The sequence below is a fragment of the Kryptolebias marmoratus genome, linkage group LG11 (assembly GCF_001649575.2).
Source record: "Kryptolebias marmoratus isolate JLee-2015 linkage group LG11, ASM164957v2, whole genome shotgun sequence".
NCBI lineage: Eukaryota > Metazoa > Chordata > Actinopteri > Cyprinodontiformes > Rivulidae > Kryptolebias > Kryptolebias marmoratus.
Window position 1 is genome coordinate 17,197,149 of NC_051440.1, and position 18,797 is coordinate 17,215,945.

General features: G+C 40.9%; 3 protein-coding genes across 4 annotated transcripts; 1 reads left to right on the forward strand and 2 right to left on the reverse strand.

The window, feature by feature from the left end:
• Positions 1-416: 416 nt before the first annotated feature.
• pdp2 (putative pyruvate dehydrogenase phosphatase isoenzyme 2) lies at positions 417-4,103 on the reverse strand. Its single transcript, XM_017405591.3, has 9 exons — positions 3,973-4,103; positions 3,588-3,715; positions 3,282-3,494; positions 3,056-3,175; positions 2,686-2,972; positions 2,039-2,144; positions 1,717-1,953; positions 1,328-1,627; positions 417-1,220 (listed from the first exon to the last, which is right to left on the reverse strand). The coding sequence occupies exons 2-9, from the start codon at positions 3,666-3,668 to the stop codon at positions 936-938; spliced, it is 1,629 nt and encodes a 542-aa protein (XP_017261080.1). The 5' UTR covers positions 3,669-3,715; positions 3,973-4,103; the 3' UTR covers positions 417-935.
• A 710-nt stretch (positions 4,104-4,813) lies between these two features.
• On the forward strand, positions 4,814-18,792 carry terb1 (telomere repeat binding bouquet formation protein 1). Of its 2 annotated transcripts, XM_037978305.1 has the most exons (22): positions 4,814-5,214; positions 5,326-5,436; positions 5,579-5,710; positions 6,106-6,237; positions 6,465-6,525; positions 6,615-6,727; positions 6,821-6,949; positions 7,079-7,231; positions 7,313-7,444; positions 7,594-7,719; positions 8,132-8,268; positions 8,382-8,746; positions 8,836-8,900; positions 9,000-9,077; positions 9,562-9,798; positions 10,846-10,893; positions 11,661-11,738; positions 11,822-11,878; positions 12,689-12,756; positions 12,911-13,066; positions 13,151-17,304; positions 17,766-18,792. In XM_037978305.1, exons 1-21 carry the CDS (start codon positions 5,178-5,180, stop codon positions 13,154-13,156), a joined length of 2,421 nt encoding a protein of 806 aa, XP_037834233.1. In that variant the 5' UTR covers positions 4,814-5,177; the 3' UTR covers positions 13,157-17,304; positions 17,766-18,792. The 2 variants fall into 2 exon arrangements, with proteins under 2 accessions (XP_037834233.1, XP_024859405.1); XM_025003637.2 differs by lacking the exons at positions 13,151-17,304; positions 17,766-18,792 and having other exon boundaries at positions 12,911-13,084.
• Positions 14,849-17,199, reverse strand: LOC108229890 (proteoglycan 4-like). The gene is made up of 2 exons (XM_017405603.3): positions 17,073-17,199; positions 14,849-16,380 (listed from the first exon to the last, which is right to left on the reverse strand). Exon 2 carries the CDS (start codon positions 16,371-16,373, stop codon positions 15,465-15,467), a length of 909 nt encoding a protein of 302 aa, XP_017261092.1. The 5' UTR covers positions 16,374-16,380; positions 17,073-17,199; the 3' UTR covers positions 14,849-15,464.
• Positions 18,793-18,797: the final 5 nt, after the last annotated feature.

Below are 18,797 nucleotides of genomic sequence, written 5' to 3' on the forward strand. Positions count from 1 at the left end.
GGTTTATGCAGGCGAGCCCCTCGCTCTCATCTCCCAAAACACCTTGAGGTTTTCGTGATGTATTTTTTATACATTTAAAACAGAAGAAACGTGGATTTCTTTCGTTTGTTTCATTGTTGGTACTGCTTAAAATCTGTAATTCCAGTTTAATATGTATTTGCATAATAATTAAGACCGGTTTAAGTCTTATCACCAAGGACAAGCACGCATGTTTACAAAACAGAGGATCAGAATGGCTCCCATAACACTCAGAAACTATTACGTTAGTGGTTTATTTTGAAAACTCCTTCTCCCATAGTTTCACTCCGTTTCCCACGTTTGGCTGTCAGAGAACAAAACTGCCTTTTGCAGAAATATATTTGCCAATATAAACTGTAAAACCAAACATCTCGTCATGTATATATGACAAAATCAAACATGTTTTCCTCAGTTGTTTATTAAAAAAAACATTTTAGCAATTAGAAAACAAATTAGAAAACATTAAAAGACATTTAATTTACGTAAATCAACAACATCAGTTTGAAGATAAATTTTAGATCTTACATAAATATAAGGTGAACTGGAATAAAGGCACAGATGGATTGTCTGCACAGGAGAGAGAAACTAAATACTGATAAGGAACAAAGTGCGTTAGTTTGTACCTCTGAACTGAAATCCAACACTTCTGCTTTTGATGTTGAGCTAATTTCTTCACAGAGACTTGATTTTTTTAAATGGAATGGAATGACTATGCAACCTGCGTTAAACCTATCTAACAGCTTATTTAAAAGTCTACCTGCACATAATATAACAGTGAAAACTGTCTTCAAATATCTATTAATCACTTCATGTAACAGGATGTAAATTTCAGCCAGAAAAAAAACAAAACACTGACAGTGATCTAAACCAAAGCTGAGTGCTAGGAATGTTTCTCTCGGCGTGGCTTTGGAACCAAACTAACTGTGTAAACTGTGGTGAGGCCTAGCCAGGTCGTAGTTCAGATACACCACCGTAACCGTGATATCGTCCCTGTACATTCGAGCCAGGTCCTCCGGCAAGGCGAGCATCGAGGCCAGCCTCTCCTGAGACAGCTCTCCATACTCCCCAGTTCCGAGCGCATGCCTGATCAGGTGCGTGGCGGCATTGGGGTCCACAGCTGGGGAGGCACGGGCTCGCCGTTTCAGCAGGAGCTCATGCATCTGACCCAGTTTCAGCTGCCGCTCGGCCGGAGAGACAGGAGCCTGGAAAAAAGAAATAATAACGGGTGGTCAGATGATGTTTTTAAGGCTATCTTTACGTGATCGAAGTGTGGTTCTTTGTGACAAATCGGTGTTCAGTGCATACAAACCTGCAGGTGAATTCCACTCAAGTGCTCGCCAACGAGTCGAACCGCCTCCTCGCTTCCCAGTTCGTCCCACAGCCCGTCAGAGCCGAGGATCAGGAAGCGGTCCTGGGGTCTCAGCTTGTGGTAGGTTATCTCAGGTGTCACATCCAGATAGGGTGGTGTAAGATAGTTAGGGGGCGTGTATTGATACAAGTTGAAAGAGTCAAGGTCCACTCCAGATTCCATGCTGGCTAAAATGCTCTGCTGCAACTCATGGCTCCATTTGAATCTCACGTCACCGAATGCACGCAGGGGCATCAGAACCTGAAGACAAGTTAAAGGGTTAACCTGACTAATTTAGGGAAAAAAAACTAACGCTCTACATGTTTTACAAGCCTGAGACAGTAACTGACCCCCAGCAGCCTGTCATCTGTGACCACAGTGTCTCTCTCTGAAGGTGGGTGCTGGGCTTTGATCCGTTCCACCTCAGCCAGGTTCTGCGAGTTGTGGTCTTGAGAAAGAGGCAGGGCGCCCCACGAACCGTCCTCAATTTGCACCCCTAAAACCGCGCGGCAGTCGCCAGCGTTTGCCACGTGGATCCCATCGATGCCGACGTGAGCCACGCAGGCGGTGCACCCAGCAAACGCAACCTGGGGATGTAACGATGCAATCACCATTAAGGCCGCGTGACCCCAGACACACGGAGACACAAGAGACAGAGACGCACGTCTTTACCTGGATGGCTGTACTTTTCATTAGGTCGTTGGAAAGAGGAACCTGAGCCTCCAATGAGATGTCAGTGTCAAGTCGTTTGAAAGCGATGTCCAGAGCATCCTGGGGACTGGAAGTCAACAATGAGGCGTTAGGTGTTGTGCTGCTCTCTTAAACCCAGGAAAAGTGAGTGCTGACTAAGGCAAAGCGAGCAGCCATTTTGTGACTTCACTTCACTTTTGTGGCCACTGACTTTTATGCCCCTTGTGTTCTCGAGCCAAACGGGTGACTGAGGCATGCACTGACAAAATGCTGCTTTTTACTGAGAAGAAACAGCGCTTTGAATTTCTTAAAAGACTAAATTAAAAAAAGGAGTTTAGACTAATCTGACTGCTTGTACTTTTCAATGAACGATACATCATCATACATCCTTGGATACACTGAATCATTAACAGGTAAATCAATAAAGATTGAGACAGTAAAGATCCACAGCTTTACCTATTTTTTTGCGTGTAAAACATACATGTTTAAACTCATATAAATACATTATTGATGGGTAAGAACACAGAGATGAAAAGCAAATAGTAGGAAACACATTGCTTTAAACAAAAGAACACAACTGCTGAGGTAATTCCTTTTTTTTTTTTAGAAATTCACAGATTGTAACCTACCTCATGCCTGAATCGTGCTCCTCGTTGTCCAGTAAATCTTGCCAGAAGACTCTGAGGTGGTTTATATACAGAGAGGCAGAATCACGGTAGTTAAAATCTGCATGATGTTTATACCACTGTAAGACGGGAGGGACAGGTCTGCCGTGCTCCATGCACTTCTCGAGCTCTTCCAGGCTTTGCTTTGGCATCATAGCAACGGCCACGTAATACAGCAGCCGCTCACTGACAGCCTGGGCACAGGCCCAGCCCCCGTGGCCATCAAATACTCCAAAGAGCATGCCCTTTGACTGGAGACATACGGGAGGGGGGAAAAAGGTGTTATAGAGAAGCAAAAAGGCTACAACACGTAGCCAGAGCAAAGGACGCATACCTGTAAGCAGGTGGCTGCACTGCGACGGTCCTCATTAGGCGTATTAGCAGGTAACTGGTTGCTTTCGAACTTTCTCACAGCACTGAGCGCCCTGCCATCGAACTCTGGCACATTCACGGTCTGAAACAGAGAATCACACACATGAATCAGATTAGTTATTGGTTCGGCTACTGTATGTTTCACAGTCAAATGTTGGAGTTCTGTTACTCCGAGCTGAACCCGTTACCTGCTCGTTGCTTCTAAGAATGCTGTTGATCTGCACTTGGCCCTGCTGGAAGTCCAGATCCTGCCGCGTCGAGAAATGTCGCCCACCTTGAAACCAGAATCCAGACTCCTCACCGGTGCAGCACCTGTGGTGTGATCCACAGGTGCTGCACCTGTGGCACCTGTGGTGTGATCCAGAGGTGATCCACGATGAGAGGCTGCAATGATGGACTGCCTGAGGGAGAGGAGATGGAGATGGAGCAGAGAGCGCATGATGTGTTTGAAGCAACACGGAGGAAAAACAAAGCAGCCTGATCAGTACACGAACCTGCAATGGAACTGCAGAATAAACTACCAGTCTGTAACTTGAGGCTTTCTGGAGAATGCTGGCGTACACACGTCCATACATCGCTACTGTAGCTGTTTTATGGTGACGTGCAGCGTGTTTACTTTTGTCTAGTCAGAGGCGAGAAAAGGAAAATACTTTTAGATACTCACAGGATGATGAAATGGGAAAAAAAACAAGTTAGGTGTTGGTTAGCTAGCTTCAAAGTAGCTCTGCAGTCTTCCAAAAGCTGAGTTTGAACAGATTTCCCCCTGCTAGCATGCTAGTTCCAGCTGTCTCTGCTTAAGTTCCGACAATCCTGAGAGTCTTTATCCAACTCAACTGATCCACAAACACATTTAAACAACACATAGCGCGCATCAAATACCTTATATATCAAAACGGAATGCGTACAAACTCTTATTTACGAACGAATCAAAGTCCGTCCAAAACATCCACCCGCTACAGTAAACATGACAGCTGCGTTCAGCGACGTGTGACGTCAGCAGCAGACGTCCCCTCTGATCAGAGAGAAAAACCACCGAACAGAACAAAATGTTCGCTTTTCTTTGGCTGCAGCCCTGAATCTTTGTTCATAGTCATTGATCTAACATTTTACTGAACAATAATCCCATTTTAGGTGTCTTACATTTTATATTCAACTTGCAATACGGTAATATTGAGCCAAATATAGTATTGCCATTAAAAAAGATGGTCTTTATAATGTACATATAAGCAGGGCCAGTTCAATAAATATTTATAAATAATGATATTAAATAAAAGTTTTAGCTTGTCATTGCAAAAACATCCTTATCTATAACAAGCCACTTTGACTCGATCTGTTGTTATTGTTTATTTATTGACCATGAAATAAAATATTTTCGAAGTTTTTCCTGAAAACAAAGTTTCAGCCATACCTTCCAAGCAGTGGCTGCACACCATTTCTTAGTCGGTTGACGAAGCGGCGAGCGCAGCGTAGGCGGACTTTGCACGCGATTTTAAGCCCTGAAAACTGTTAATATAGTATTACAATATGCCTATGACCTATGTCGATGAACGTCTCTCTCATACAGTTTTCGGCCCCGCTTTGAACCAGAAGGTGAGAAACCCCCAACCGCCGGCAAAGGAGCGGGACCTGAATGGGAAACTCCTCTCTTGCCGGTCGTCATCACTTTTAGCCGGGTTGTAGCCCGGCTGACTAAAAAGGAGTGCAACCAGTTCTGTCTGGTTTCCATAGTAACGCAGAGTTCCAAAGTTCCAAGTTGTCAGCGGTTGGTGAGGCGCTTTGTGCTAATGTTTTGTCCGCAAAATTTTCTCTGTCGTTATTCAATTACACTAGAGTAGAGCTTCTGAAGTTCGTACAGGAATTAGCGTGAAGGCGAATTGGGATTTTGAGTGTGGGAATATCATAATTTCTGTGCTAAATTCCTTAAACTAATCCAAAATTATTTCATTTCAAGCTAGCGCTAACATTAAACCCAGCCTCTGTAAACTGACGGCGGCCTGACGTAGGGAAAACAACATGACGCCTTGATATTTTGCCTACCATGTAATTTATGTGTTTTTAAACACATTGTTGTAATAAAGAGTCAAATGGATAGAACGAGTACTCGCAGCAACAACCGTAACAGTAAGTGACGTTGCTAAATTTATGTTTTGCAGATGAACAAACAGCATGACTGACTCTCAGATATGTATATCAACAATTTGTTCAATTTCTCCTTTTTTTTTTCTTTTTCAGCCACAAAGACAGATCTCAGTTTGCTTCTTGAATGTTTGAAGCATCAGATGAAATGTCCGGATACACAAAAACAAGCCCTTCTCACCATTCATTCAATCTGCGAAAAGAGAGGTAACAGTGAAAAGAAATACAGGTTGTAGAGTACTTTCCTTTCTTTCACAAATGTGGGTGAAGAGAAATTTTTAATTACCTAATCTAGTTCTTCTGTATTGCATTTCCACATAGTAAATAACCCCAGTTTGTATGATTTCAGAGGATAATGTGGACTTGCTGAGAGAACTGGGAGGTGTAGCCTTTCTGTATAACCTTTCCAAATCCAGTTTTGTTCATTCAGAAGTGAAGGAGGCTGCTCTCTTTACACTTGGCACTTTGGCTGAGGCTAATGGTGGGTACACGGGTACACTTTGGGGGGTGGACTTACAAGTTACAAAAGTTTTCTTCTTTGGAAGAGGCTGGCCTTGAAACTTAGTATATAAGATATAAAGATACCGATGCATTTGTGCTGAACATTTTGAGGTTTGCAGACTCATAAAACGAGCTTAATGTTAAATCCTGGTAATGGACTCTGGGTCCTTAAATATAATTTTTTTTTAACACAATGCAAGCTTATACATGTATTTTTATATGCACTTTATAGGATGCAGTGCTGAGTTAAGATGCAGGATGTGCATGCTATATTTACGTATACCATAATGCACGATGAATATTGCTGTAATGTGATCATTTCATGCGCAGATGTAGTTTTGGTGATTTTGTCTTGTATATCTTTTGACATGTTAGTGTACTGCAAGAACTCTCTGTGCAGAAAAGAGATTTTTACAGACATCGCCGTCTTGTTGAGGAAAGAAGACGTCTCGCTGACACAGAAGAGGGTGTCCGTCTATTTGCTGTTTGTGCTTGTAGCCAACAACAGTAAGATCACACCTTGTTCACTAACAGCTTTAACTAATAGTTTTCTTTCTAAATTACAGTACGTGTTCTTTATCATGTTTAATTTGAAGCTCATAAGAACCTTTACAAATATGTGGAAAAACTATAGCAGGAGGAAATAATATATATAAAATATACAACATTTTGACATGTTTTGCAGCATCTTAGCATGTATTGTACCTATCATTTGTGTGTGTGTGTTGTTGCAGAATCAGGACAAACTTTAGCAAAATTCACTGGCTGCCTGGAAATTCTGCTGGATCTTTTCAGGTACTTTGTGGTGCATAGTAAGTGAGATTATTATACTGATTGTTTGGTTTTAAAAAATGCACTCACATGGTCATTGCCTTTTTTATCAGGATCACTTTCCCACTTTCCAAAACAGACAGTTTCAGAACTGTTAGTCAAAGCTACGAACTTTGGGCATCTGTGTCCAGTGCTTTGTGTGGATGTGTCAACAATCCTCAGAATGGTAATATTGTCTTCACATTTGTTTCACACTGATAAAATTATATCTGGAGACACTGTCTTTCTTATTCAGTTGAATCTGTTCTCTGTCTTGCAGAAGAAGGTCAGAGTATCTGTGTGGCAGCTTTTCCCGTTTTAAAAGTCTGGCTCCAGCAGACGTCTCTCCACTGCACCGAAGTATTTCAGCCTATATGCTCATTTATTTCAATGGCAGTTGCCAACAATTGTAAGTGATTTCTTAAATTTTTTTTTATTTTTTTACCAAAACATTTTTTTTTGATTCATCAAAACATAAATCCAGTTTTGCTTTTAAATCCTGGCTACTTAATTGAACATCACTTTCTTGTTTTTGCAGCATGCGTTCAGGAGAGTTTCTTTGCCTGTGGGTGTTTGGAAACTCTCACTCTTGCACTCATTCGTGTTGCCTCTGCTGCAGACACCAGCTTATTGTCCTGCAAGTTGTCAATTATTATAGCCAGGACCCTGTCAGCTTGCATCACTGATAACTGTACGTATTGCTCTTGAAAACACGCACTTACAACTGACCAACAACACATCTCCATCTTCTAATGGAAGTCCTTGTTTTCAGTGCTTCTGGCTTCAGCTTTGGGTCAGTATGGCATAGTTCCCCCCCTTTTCTCCCTGCTGACAAGCTCACACTTGGACCCAGAAGACAGACTACCCGTTTTACTTTGCATTGGGCAGTGCACTGGGGCCTCAGGTAAGACTTGACTGTAGTGAGCTATGTTTGCATTTAGAATGCGTGTTTATTTCGCCAATTAACATTTTAGACATTTAGTAGAGGTTCTCACCTGGTTGCTTTTTGGGTTCACGTGTTTCTAACAAATTGGCACGTGTCTGCGTTTGTAGAAGAGCACCAGACCCAGCTGGTGCAGTGCGGAGGCCTGCCAGTCGTAATAACGTTTCTCACAGAGGACACCAGCGAGGAGGTTAGGAAGGCTGCTGCTTTCATACTGCAAACTTGTAAACAGGCCAGTAAGTAAAAACAGTTTGTCCTGAAATGTTTGGATTCCATATATTTAACATTTAAAATCATTCTCTGGCACTAAGACTGGGTTTTTTGTCACCTTATAAACAAAAGTCTTATGTTTTAGCTGTGTTTACTATGACTTAGAGGGATTTAAATGACTTTGTTGGCTTATTAATGATAAAAAAGAATGTTTATTTTGGCTATATATCCTAATTTGTTTTTCATTTATGTTTTATTTTTTGTTGAGCAACTATAAAGAAAGTGTTGATGCCTAACTTCTAACACAGTTTTCATTTTTTTTCTACTATTCTGACAGTAAACATTCAATTTCTGTCAAAAAAAAATAAAAAAAAAATTAATTAATCAAATTTTGAACATATGCAGTAGCTCTTATACATGTTTTATTTGTTTTTGAAGCCATGTGCTTAGAAATGCATGGTTTGATAGGAAACCAGGCTGAAAACGAGGAACCGCTTGCAAACATCGAAGGCGTCAGGGATGCAGCCAAAGAAATGCTGCGAAGAATTGAAGTGCTCGAGCAAAATCAGTTGAAGGTTAGGTTAGGTTAGGTGTTTATACACACTCACACACACACACACACACTCACTCAGCACTCTTGTGCCATTATGCATACTGAAGGTGGATGATGTGTGTTTATGTTCATTAGGAAGCTGAGGATGAGCAGGAATACATTAATGCTTCAAATTCAACTGAAGGTCGAAGTCCGCCATCTGAGTTCTCCTTTTTACTTCTACCACCGCAGAGAAGGGAGGGCATCAAAGCCATCCAAACGCAGAAGCCCGTGCAAAAAAGCAGCGGCGGCATTATTAACCTCCAAACGGTCGCGAGTATGACTGAGAAACCAAATAAAAGCCAAATGAAAGAAATCACTTCTAGTTTGAATCCTCTGGCAAAGAAAGCTAAAGCCAATAGAGGCGATGTGATGTTTTCAGTGAACAGGGGAAGAGGAGCCCTCGTGTCTTCTCACGTATGGCCACTAGAGAGTAGCAGCGAGTCACAAACAGCAGACAAGTCAGTGACATTGGTCAGAGTCGGATATTATTTATCAGAAAAAGAGAAAACGTGTGCTTAACAATTACCTTTCTCTTGTTTTTGTTTAGTCAGCTGTTTAGAGAACCATTACCGGTGTGGCAGAGAAACACAAACGAGAATACCCGTCCTGATGGTAAATGAAGTAGCTGTATGCCTTTATCACATGACTCTTTTAGTGTTTGTGTTAATGTTATGTGCAAACTCTGTATGATTTGTATATGTTTACTTTTAGACGTTCAGGACAGTGAGTTAAGCCAGGTGGAGAAGATTCCAGAGGAAGAACATTCAGTCTCTCATATCCGGTGTGCAGGTAGGGGGTTGTGAAGCTGCCACACAATGAAATATTTTCCATCTACCGTTATCAAATGTTTATTGGCAGACCAAAACACAGCAATGTATCACATGGGTTGGAGTTTACTGCAAATTTAAAAATAAGACTAATGTTTTTCAATCTCTAGGATTTATTGCTTGTAGATGTTGGCTGAAGGGACAGTTCAAAGAATGCTATTTCTTTTGGCAAGAGTATCTGAGAAGCTCGTGTTTGATTTATAACAATACGTGTTATAACTCAGTTGTGTAAAGCTGAAGCTCGGTGTAATCTGTTATCTTAAACACATTTTGTTTCTGTTGTCCTCTTGTTGACATGATCCGGCTTTGTTTAGAATCCATATAAAGGAAAATGAAACAGCTCTTTTTGTTTATAATTTCAGACTTAAACAGTTTTGATACAGTCGTGCAAACATTTATTGTTTAAGTTAGGGCGTTGCATAACTGTTCATTCTGGGGTTTTTTAGGTTGCGTGTTACCTTTCGAAGAAGTGACCAGTCGCACATTCGCATCTATCCAAAGCTCCTGCTCCAACAGCTGCGACATGCACAGAGTCCTCCGAGAGGCCACCGAGCGATTCAGGAAACGCCATCTTAACTTTGTGCTGATGAAAGAGCACCAGCAGGTCGTTGTGGAGCACAGACACACAAACTCAGTGAGACTTTCACCAGCAAAGTCTCAACGAAGCTGCGAAAACTGGAGTGGTAAGAAGTCCTACTGGTTGAACACGACATTGATATTTTTAGACTTTCTTGCAGCCGGATTTGTCAGAGATCACATTTTAGCTCAATCAAACACAACATGCTCAGGGATGCATTATCAGACACGCTTTTGTTTTGCATTTTATTTTGCTCAGAGAACAATACGTGTCGGTGAGTTCATGTATCACTGAATCAAGTCTTTGTTACACACGGCCCGTGGGCCTCCTGAAGCAGAATCCACTCTGCTTCATTTTAGATGTTAACTTTTTTCTCTGTGTGTTGCTACAACTTCTGAGTGCATCCAGTTATTGCTTCTTCAAGTTTCACTCAGAAGTTTCTTTAAAAGCCTACTTCCTAATAGTTTGAACTCTTACAGTTGTTTCATATCAGACGGCTTCACAAGGTCACGCACATTAAAGTTTTTTCTACCACATTCTTTGTATTAAAGTTAGACATAGTTTTCCATGAATCTGATAAACATTCTGCAGTGATTAAAATCCCAATAATGTCTCCTGTACAACAGCATTTAGATTATTTTTCTAACAACCTCCTTTATCTGGTTTATCGCCATCCTCTGCTTGTTGGGTAGTTATTTGTTAATCTGAATATTCAGTTCACTGCCAGCATTTTCACAAGCATCCTTAGTCATCTTGCCCTGTTCTGAATTGTTTCCCATTATAATTATTTACATTTCAAGTAATGTATACTTGCTCTATGTAGGTAAATGTGAAATTGTTTATACTAAAAATCCAATAAATCCAATTCGCACTACAACACGGGATCAATAATATAATTTGTGTGGGTTTGTATGTCATGTTCACTACATCAGTATGAGTTCTAACTCATACGTTCACAGCTTGACAGCTTTATAAGATTTTATTTGGAGATTTGTCACGAGCCTCCTTACAACTTGCATTTTTTTTGTTGTTGTTGTTGTTTTTTTGGACCAAACTTTTTCTTTTTTCATTTTACTTTTGAATGACTTCATAACTATGATTACACAGATTATGTTTCAGGTGCTTCATTAAAAAGCTTGACTTCTGACCGCAGGCAATGACAAGGGTTTTCTGCCGCAACACTCCACGTGGAAGCACAAAGGTAAGATTTACGCAGAAATTAAATTTATAACATTAATTTTAAATCACTGCAGGGAATCAGTATGTCTGCATATAAGAAGTGACCAGTTAGCATATATGAAAATAAATAAACAAGTTAAAATAAGATATAAAACAAATAAACAATACTAAATCATTTGCTCAGCAGCAGTGCTGTGTATCATAGGATCATTAATAATCCACTAGTGGGTTTTCTAAAGCTGTAATTATTTAATTCACTCACTCAATTATTTTTTTACCTTAAAACTATTGAAAACCTGATTAACAAAACTTCACATGCATAAAGTTTGATGCAAATCTACATTTACACTCAGATAACTCAACTTTTTTTAAAGCAACACAAAACTTTTTGAGTTGACATTTTCCAGTCAACTCAGCTCCAGTTTCCAGAAAAATGATTCCTGATTTCAGAGGTGTAACTATTTCTAATTCATTAGGTGACACAAATGTTCTGACTGCTATAAGAATGTGTGGTCATTTTGCCAGAATTATAATAAAAGTATAAGAACCAACTGAACTTATTGCATACTGTAGATATAGTTTATCAATTTAAAAGGTTCTTTTAAGTCAGAAAATCTTTCTAAACACAAGTAAAGAAAGTAATTTGTTCTGCAAGTGATTCCTCGAAGTTTAGTAAGGAGACCTGCAAGCTGTTGGCTCTTATTGTTTGCTGAACACAATATATCTAACACATATTGGATGTGTAATGCTTCTTTCATGTGTATTTTGGATTTTACCTTTTTCTTCCAGGCATTACTCTGACCCCGCTGTGTAGAAGAACTGAAAAGGAGATGTTGACCTCTCAGAGCAGAACTGGAATAAGTTATTGTTAGTGTATCATTTACCAATCATACACACAATAAAAAAATGTACTTGTTCAACAACTTCAGTTCTAACTGTTTATATTTTAGGGCCTTCCTTGACTCCCTTAAAAAGAAGGCATCTGCGTGAAGACGGAGATGATTTGGGTATTTGCATAATGTCACTTTGAGTGTGTGTGAATGTTTTGATTGAGAGTCTGCGGTGGGAGCCGTCCTCTGCAGTGTAATTCTGGCACCGGACAAACGAAAGCAAGAATGTTGAGCTGCAGCCAGCATTCTGGCAGTACAGGGCAGAGCTGGTTTGGAGAACCACAGCTGTATTAAGCTGTTTCACACTCTGCATAACACAGTGTGGCTGTGCATGTGTGCGTGTGTGTGTGTGTGTGTGTGTGTGTGTGTGTGTGTGTGTGTGTGTGTGTGTGTGTGTGTGAGATCCAGTTAAAAAATTCATTTAATCTAATGTGTTTGGGAGGTAGATGGACAGTATGAGCACACAAACCATGATGTTCTTGTACTGCACAGTGAAATTAGATGTTTATTTGTGATGTTTTTCATATTTTATAATATCTCAGTGCTGCCTTATGCAGCCCAAAGGCTTCAGGGTGATTGTTTTTAGTGCAGTCCTACTGCGCTGTAATAATGTGATTTATTTTATTTATTTTACCTCTCAGCTACGTAAAGGCTTTTTTCCAGTGCACACATTCAGCGTCTCACTTTTATCCCATTACACAGCATGCTCTTTTCAGCATTTTCCATTTTGCAGTATTGATTATCTGTGTGTAATTTTACTTTTTGGATTTCAGTCATCAGTAATTATTTTTTATCTTTATCTTATATTTTAGCTATAATGGTTTCTCTTTGTATTATATCCCATGCACTGTATGTGGCCAGTTGATGTATTGATAAACATAATGAGTTCTAAATCTCACACCTAAACCTAAATTGTGTTAAATACAGAGAGAAGAGGAAGCAACACCGTTGACGATCAGTCAAACATGAGCACAGAGCCCTGTTCGTCTGTAAAGGTTTGTACCAGTCAGATAGTTTATCAGCTGCCATCACAGTGTCCAAGTCCTTTATTTTGTTTCATACGAGTGTGCCCACAGTCCCCTCTCCATTCCTCCCGAGCTTCATTTTGAATATTTTTGTTTCCTCTGTGTTTTCTTTACGTACCGACAGAGAAGGAAGAGGCAGGACTTCAGCCGTGAGGAGATCTGTTACCTTCTGTCTGGAGTGAAGAAATACGGCTTCTCCTGGAACTCCATCTTGTGGTCGTATCCCTTCCAACCTGGACGCACCAATGTTGACCTGGCCAAGAAGTACAGGAGGCTGACGGTAAAGTGGAAGTCTTGAAGTGAGATAACCGTCTGATTACTCTGAGATCATCGATTTTACTTTATCTTTCTGTTTTTCCCTCAGAAATGAGAATCCAAAGATGGCTGTGTCTAATACTAGCCCTGAAATAACAATGACCCTCTCAAATTCAGTTGCTTGGCCAAGCTATTGTTCTGATTATTAAACTAAACACTGATTTAAAAATATTTTAATATACTACGTTTCATATAGCTATAATATATTTCACTGTTAGTATTTATTTGGTTTTATATAACTTGCTACATAAATCTAACCCTTGAAAATAATCTGTTTAACAAATTTCTTATATTACAGACATTGCCAAATTTTCAGAAAATATATTTGCTGTTGAGTATTTATTAATATTTGATGTATATTAATTGAGTTTATTGACATTGTATTTATTTGTACATTTAGCCTATCACATAAAGTTTAATTTGAGAGTAAATCAGAAATTGTTTGGAGTTTTTATGGTGATGACTTGCATGTGTGGGATTTAGATGTACAACCTTTGAGAAAGGTACATGTTAATGTACTATTACTGTACTAATAAACTATTCCTAGTTTTGTTGTCCAGGATCACAAAATAGTATAAATACCTCAGTGTTTCTGTGAGTAGTGGCAGTTAAAAAACACAGTCCTTAGTTTCCTAGCCTACATATTATACTAAATAATATATTCAATAATGCAAACCTCTGGAGTCATTCTGATAATTTAGCAAAGCGAGAAGGTTTATCTTCCTTGCAGAAGAGCAGCAGTTTTTCTTACACTCATGCTTAGAGCTCTAAAAATCCTCTTTTCTAGCTGCTTGACACGCGATCTGATGGAAGCAAATACCAAGTTTTGTTTTCTTTGAGTCTGTGCTTTGGCCATCGCAGTTCACAGAGAGATAGGAAATCAACGAGGGGAGAGGTGGGGGACTGGAGTCCAGCACTTTTGTTTGTTGAGCCGAAGGGCTCCGGTATGACAGGAATCACAAATAGTACAAATCATGCTGCTTATCTGTTCTGTATGTGCATCAAGAACCAGCTCAGCCTGCAAACTGAGCTGAGCTGGACTGAGATCACTGTCTAAAGAATGCCTCTCCCACTCTATGGGGACTCGTCGGGATTTACCCGTTTGCCATGCTCTTACTCCGAGGCTGTTTAAGTTAGGTGTGTCTGGACAGTATTTTATAATATTCCTACGGCCTTTGAGAAATGCAACCTCTGTGCTTCGCATATTTCAGCCATCATAAGAAAGTGAAGTTGGAAAAACTGGTAGAGCTAGTAAGGTTTTCTTTTTTTTTCTTCCCTTTTTTGTTTCACTTTTCGTTGAGGAGTCTCGTACTAATTCCCTGACTGCTTGTTCAAGATGTCGGGACAGCAGAGCAGTGAGGGCAGGGGGAATGTGGTGGGAGAGGCATCTGAGGAGCAGATTTCTCATGGACTGAAACGCAGACCCACTAAAGACTTTGACCCAGGCCCCCCGAAAACCTCCTTCCTCTGGAAAGAATGCGGCCCAGTCCCCTCCTCCTCCTTACATCTTCTCTCCCATGAGATGGTGAAAAAACACTATTTTTCTTACATGATGTCCAAACTGCAGTTTCATTACCACGACTGAGCTATATTCCATAGAAGTACTAGGTTGTTGTTCAATATGCTGTTTTGCCATGTCCTATTAGCTTTTAAAAACCATTTTAGTCATTCCTGCATGATCATCTTTACTTCCTAATTGTCTTTGGTTGTTTCTTCATTAATCTATTCGTTAAAAAAAGGACCATAACACAGATATACTATTTTTATTTTCACAAGCAAGCCACGTCTTTAAATGATAATAGTTCTATTAGAGCAGTATTGAAAAGTCCAAACATTGTGTTAATACATAAATATTTTTTGGGCACTTCTTTTCTGTTACACAGTGGAATGTACACACTGCCTACATCTTTGGCTGTGACTCCCTCTCTCATATCTGATGTTTTAATTAGTTTCTGAGCGCTGCACCGCACTGCATCCTCTGCACACAGTACATTTTACACGGTTCTTTGTCAATTTTTTTCTTCACTGTCCAACAACAGTTTAGATATTTGCTTGGTGAGTTTGCTCAGAGGAACATCTCTGTTGTCTAAAGATATATTTAAGCACTTGAAGTTCATGTGCTGCTGGAACCTATTTACACACCTGTATGCAAACTGGCTGCTTAATTTTAAGAAAAACAGAAAAGCCTCAGTATGAAGCTTCGTGCTAGCTTGTTTTTATAGCTCTTTTGGCACAGTTGTTTCATTTTTTAAAAAGGAACTGGTGTTTGTTTTAATTAGGACACTTATTGTGACATATTTTCTTTAATCCATTCAGAGTTAACGTGTCGTGTTGAAGGTTGCACAGACTCTTCTTCTTTGGATTCACATCAGCTCCATGGCTGTGCTCAGGTCCGTGGTGGGAGTGTCATCTGGGATCTTGGCTTCACTCTGAATGAGGTCATTCAGAAGGTCATTTCCTTTAAGCTCCAACTTTTGCAGGACATCGCTAATGTTTTCCTCCTCGACATCATTCCCAGGGGTCTTCATGCATCCTGCAGCCTCCACCTCCACTGGGTTTTCCAGAAATTCGGTGAACTTTTCAGGCTCCGGCGTGGAACTCCCTTCACATCGCTCAGCTGCTGAGATGTTAGATGACTCGTCTGGACTGAGGGAGACGGGGATGGGAGCTGGTGCAGAAGCAATATCAGGGACACTCCAGTCGATCAAGGGGGGTGAAGGAAGGACGGGCTCGGGGAGAGATTCTTGGTTGAGCGGGTCTGTGTGCTGCTGCGGAGGTCCAGCTGTGATTGGTGGCAGCTCTGAGGTGGGCTCGGCGTCTGCCTCTCGGTGGGAGGAAGGCTCTGGTTCAAGAGCAGGCTCCGGTTCAGGTTTTGGAGCAAGCTGAGCTTCAGTAACAGGTTCAGGTTGTGCAAACCCTTCTGGTTCTGGAGGTTTGATGGCCGAGGCCAGGGGTTCGGTCTGGACCGGAGGTGGAGTTTCCTTCGCAGCCGGCTCCGACTCTGCATCATTTTGGGGGTCCGAGGCAGCCGCACACGGTACCCCTTTACTCCCTGATACACATTCATCTGTGGGTAAACACGCCTCTGTTGTCCCCGCCTCCTTGGCCGTCACGTCCAGCTTCTCTGTCTCGACAGCCTCCTGAGTCGGTGTTGTCTCCGAGTTTTCTGCTTGGTCAGCCGCTGCTGGTTCTGCTTCGGTTTTCTGCTCAGTGGCCACATTTCCAGCACTGCTGGCTGGGGCGTCTCGCCTTCGACTGAACCTGTTTCCCATGATCAGCCTGCACAGAGGGCCAAAATAAGAATAATAATAACATTAATGGTAGTAAACTCAAACTTTAGCTCTTACTTAAAACAGTTCACAGCGTGTTCCTGTTGATGACTTTGCGGTCTTATTGATTTCGTGTGACGGTTTGGATTATTCAAACTGCTCAGGGTTACAAAGTCGAAAAGAAAACAAAGATTCTTGAAGTCATCAGGATTTAATTAACTGGTTGAGCAGACATTTTCCATGGTATATGATCTCCTCCCTTGCTGCACGTACAGCATCTGCAGCTGAAATTTACACACTTGATTGCTACTGATTTGCCTTAAACTGACATGCATTTATTGAGAACCGTGTTCTTAGAAAATGCACAAAACTTTTTTTTTAATTATGAAGACAATTATGATGTATGGATTCCTTTTGTTTCAAGTTTTTCTAATTATTTTTGAACAATGCCTCCATCATGTCTCCTCTGTATATATATATATATATCCTAGGTTTTATTAGATAATGATGAGGTGCAAACTTCTGTTATTGATGGTCATTAATTCTTGGTTCAAACAAATCCAACAAAAAAAGTCTTTCTGTCGACCCCGCCTCCCGTTCATGCTGGAAAAGTTAAATCTCTCCAAAGTGCGCAGCAGTTAAAGCGTCAAACTCCAGCTTTTAAACTGAAACTATGTAAAAGTAAGAAAAGTTTTCACCCACCTTCACAGCCTCTCCGTGTTGCAGTTCTAGCAGATTTAAGAAAATCGCCCCGATGATCTCGCGCTCTCAGCTTGGAAGGAGCCTGTGCGTCAAAAGTGCCTGTCGAAGCGCGCGCCCGAGATCTGCGCGCATCGCCGTGCGCGTCCGCGATCTGTGCGCGCACGAGCACGCAACCAGCTGAGCCGCCTGAACTGCACCGCTGACTGACGCTTTATTTCTTCGTTTCAGAAACGTAAGTAAACAACACAACATGGATTAAAACACCTTTCGTCATCAATTTCCGTCACAAATATATTAACAGCTTCTTTTTTTCTACTCTAGTTAAAGTTGGCAAGTTTTAAAATGATCATCACGTGATTATATGTCAAATAAGAACTTGAAGACCTAATGTAACCAACACACTGCACTTTAAGCGAAACAGAAAGCGTTTAGTGTCTTTGTAGAATTAAAGAAGAGGTTATGTTAAGGAAGTAAACATGCTGATCAGCTGATCTGAGCTGAACTTTACACCTGTGTCACACTTGGTGGTATAATTTTCAAAATTACATCACTTTCACGGCTCGTCTTCCATAACAGAACAGAGTGATGCAGAAGTAACACATTTAATAGAAGCAAGGATGTTTAAACTGACCAGTTTCTGATTCCAATTGATTGTTGCTAATATTTCTGTTACCACAACTTTCATGTTTCCAGATCAGGGTCAGGAGTCACATGTGGCGGAGAGCTCCCATTATGACTGCTGTCTCCAAGAGGAGCCTGACGTTTCACTCCTGTTGGATCTCTGTGGTTCTCCTGCTCGTGTTCCTTCAGATTCTGACCTCTCTGGTGTACTGTGCCGGTGTGTTCATCACCTCCAGTGAAGTCCTCATCAGCCCCTTCTTCTTCTGTCACACAAGTCAACATGGAGAACTACACTGCGGCTCTCCCCCTGCAGCTGACTTTGTGATTCAAATGAACATCGTAACACTGCTGGTTACCTGTTGCCTTTATGTTCCAGTTGTGCTTGTGGCCTTTGCCCTGTTAGCCTTGCTGTTAGCAGCTTATGCTAAAGACAGAACGACACTGAAGTTCTGCACGGCGTGCCAGACCTCATCGAGCGTACTGATGCTGATCGGCGTCGTTGCCTTTCTGCTCCAGCATCAGTCGTACGTGAGCTGGAGAGACATGACCCTCGGGTTTTATTTATGTGTAGGTGTGCAGGTACAGCTGGTTATCACAACTCTGCTGACCAGACTTTTTGAGAAAACATTAACATCTGACTGGGAGTGAATGGGTTCAGACTCTACCTGCTTTAAAATGTGACAGGGAGACACATTATGATTTTTCCTTTTTTTGTCACACACACACCCTGATGTTGAAAACTACAACATCCTTTTGTATATAATCAACTCAACATGATGTATTGTTTCCAGTGCTGTAACAAAGTGTGAGACAAACAGCAAAAAGCTAATGCTGAGTTTTAGGAAAAAATGATTCACCAAAAATGAAACAATTACACCCTTTCCCCCGTGATTTGCACATTTGTCTGACTTTTGAGGAGGAGGGTGGACCTGAACGACAAACAGAATACATTCAGTGTTACTTGCTGATAGTTGCCAAGCTTCTTGTGTTATCTATATTAAAACATGTTTGTGAATCAGTTTGATTTGTTAAAGACTGTATGAAAACTTTCAACATATTTAGATCACTTAGTGCAATAATAAAGTTTCCGTTTATTTTCTGTGA

Excerpts from the sequence above, each read along its gene's own strand:
- LOC108229890 (XM_017405603.3), bottom strand. The coding sequence starts at position 16,373 with ATGGGAAACAGGTTCAGTCGAAGGCGAGACGCCCCAGCCAGCAGTGCT.
- terb1 (XM_025003637.2), top strand. The coding sequence starts at position 5,178 with ATGGATAGAACGAGTACTCGCAGCAACAACCGTAACA. Across the intron at positions 5,437-5,578 it reads TTCAATCTGCGAAAAGAGAG|AGGATAATGTGGACTTGCTG; the intron begins GTAACAGTGAAA and ends GTATGATTTCAG. Across the intron at positions 10,894-11,660 it reads CTCCACGTGGAAGCACAAAG|GCATTACTCTGACCCCGCTG; the intron begins GTAAGATTTACG and ends TTTTTCTTCCAG.
- pdp2 (XM_017405591.3), bottom strand. The coding sequence starts at position 3,668 with ATGTATGGACGTGTGTACGCCAGCATTCTCCAGAAAGCCTCAAGTTAC. Across the intron at positions 3,176-3,281 it reads TTCTTAGAAGCAACGAGCAG|ACCGTGAATGTGCCAGAGTT; the intron begins GTAACGGGTTCA and ends TCTCTGTTTCAG. Across the intron at positions 2,145-2,685 it reads GAGCACGATTCAGGCATGAG|TCCCCAGGATGCTCTGGACA; the intron begins GTAGGTTACAAT and ends GTTGACTTCCAG.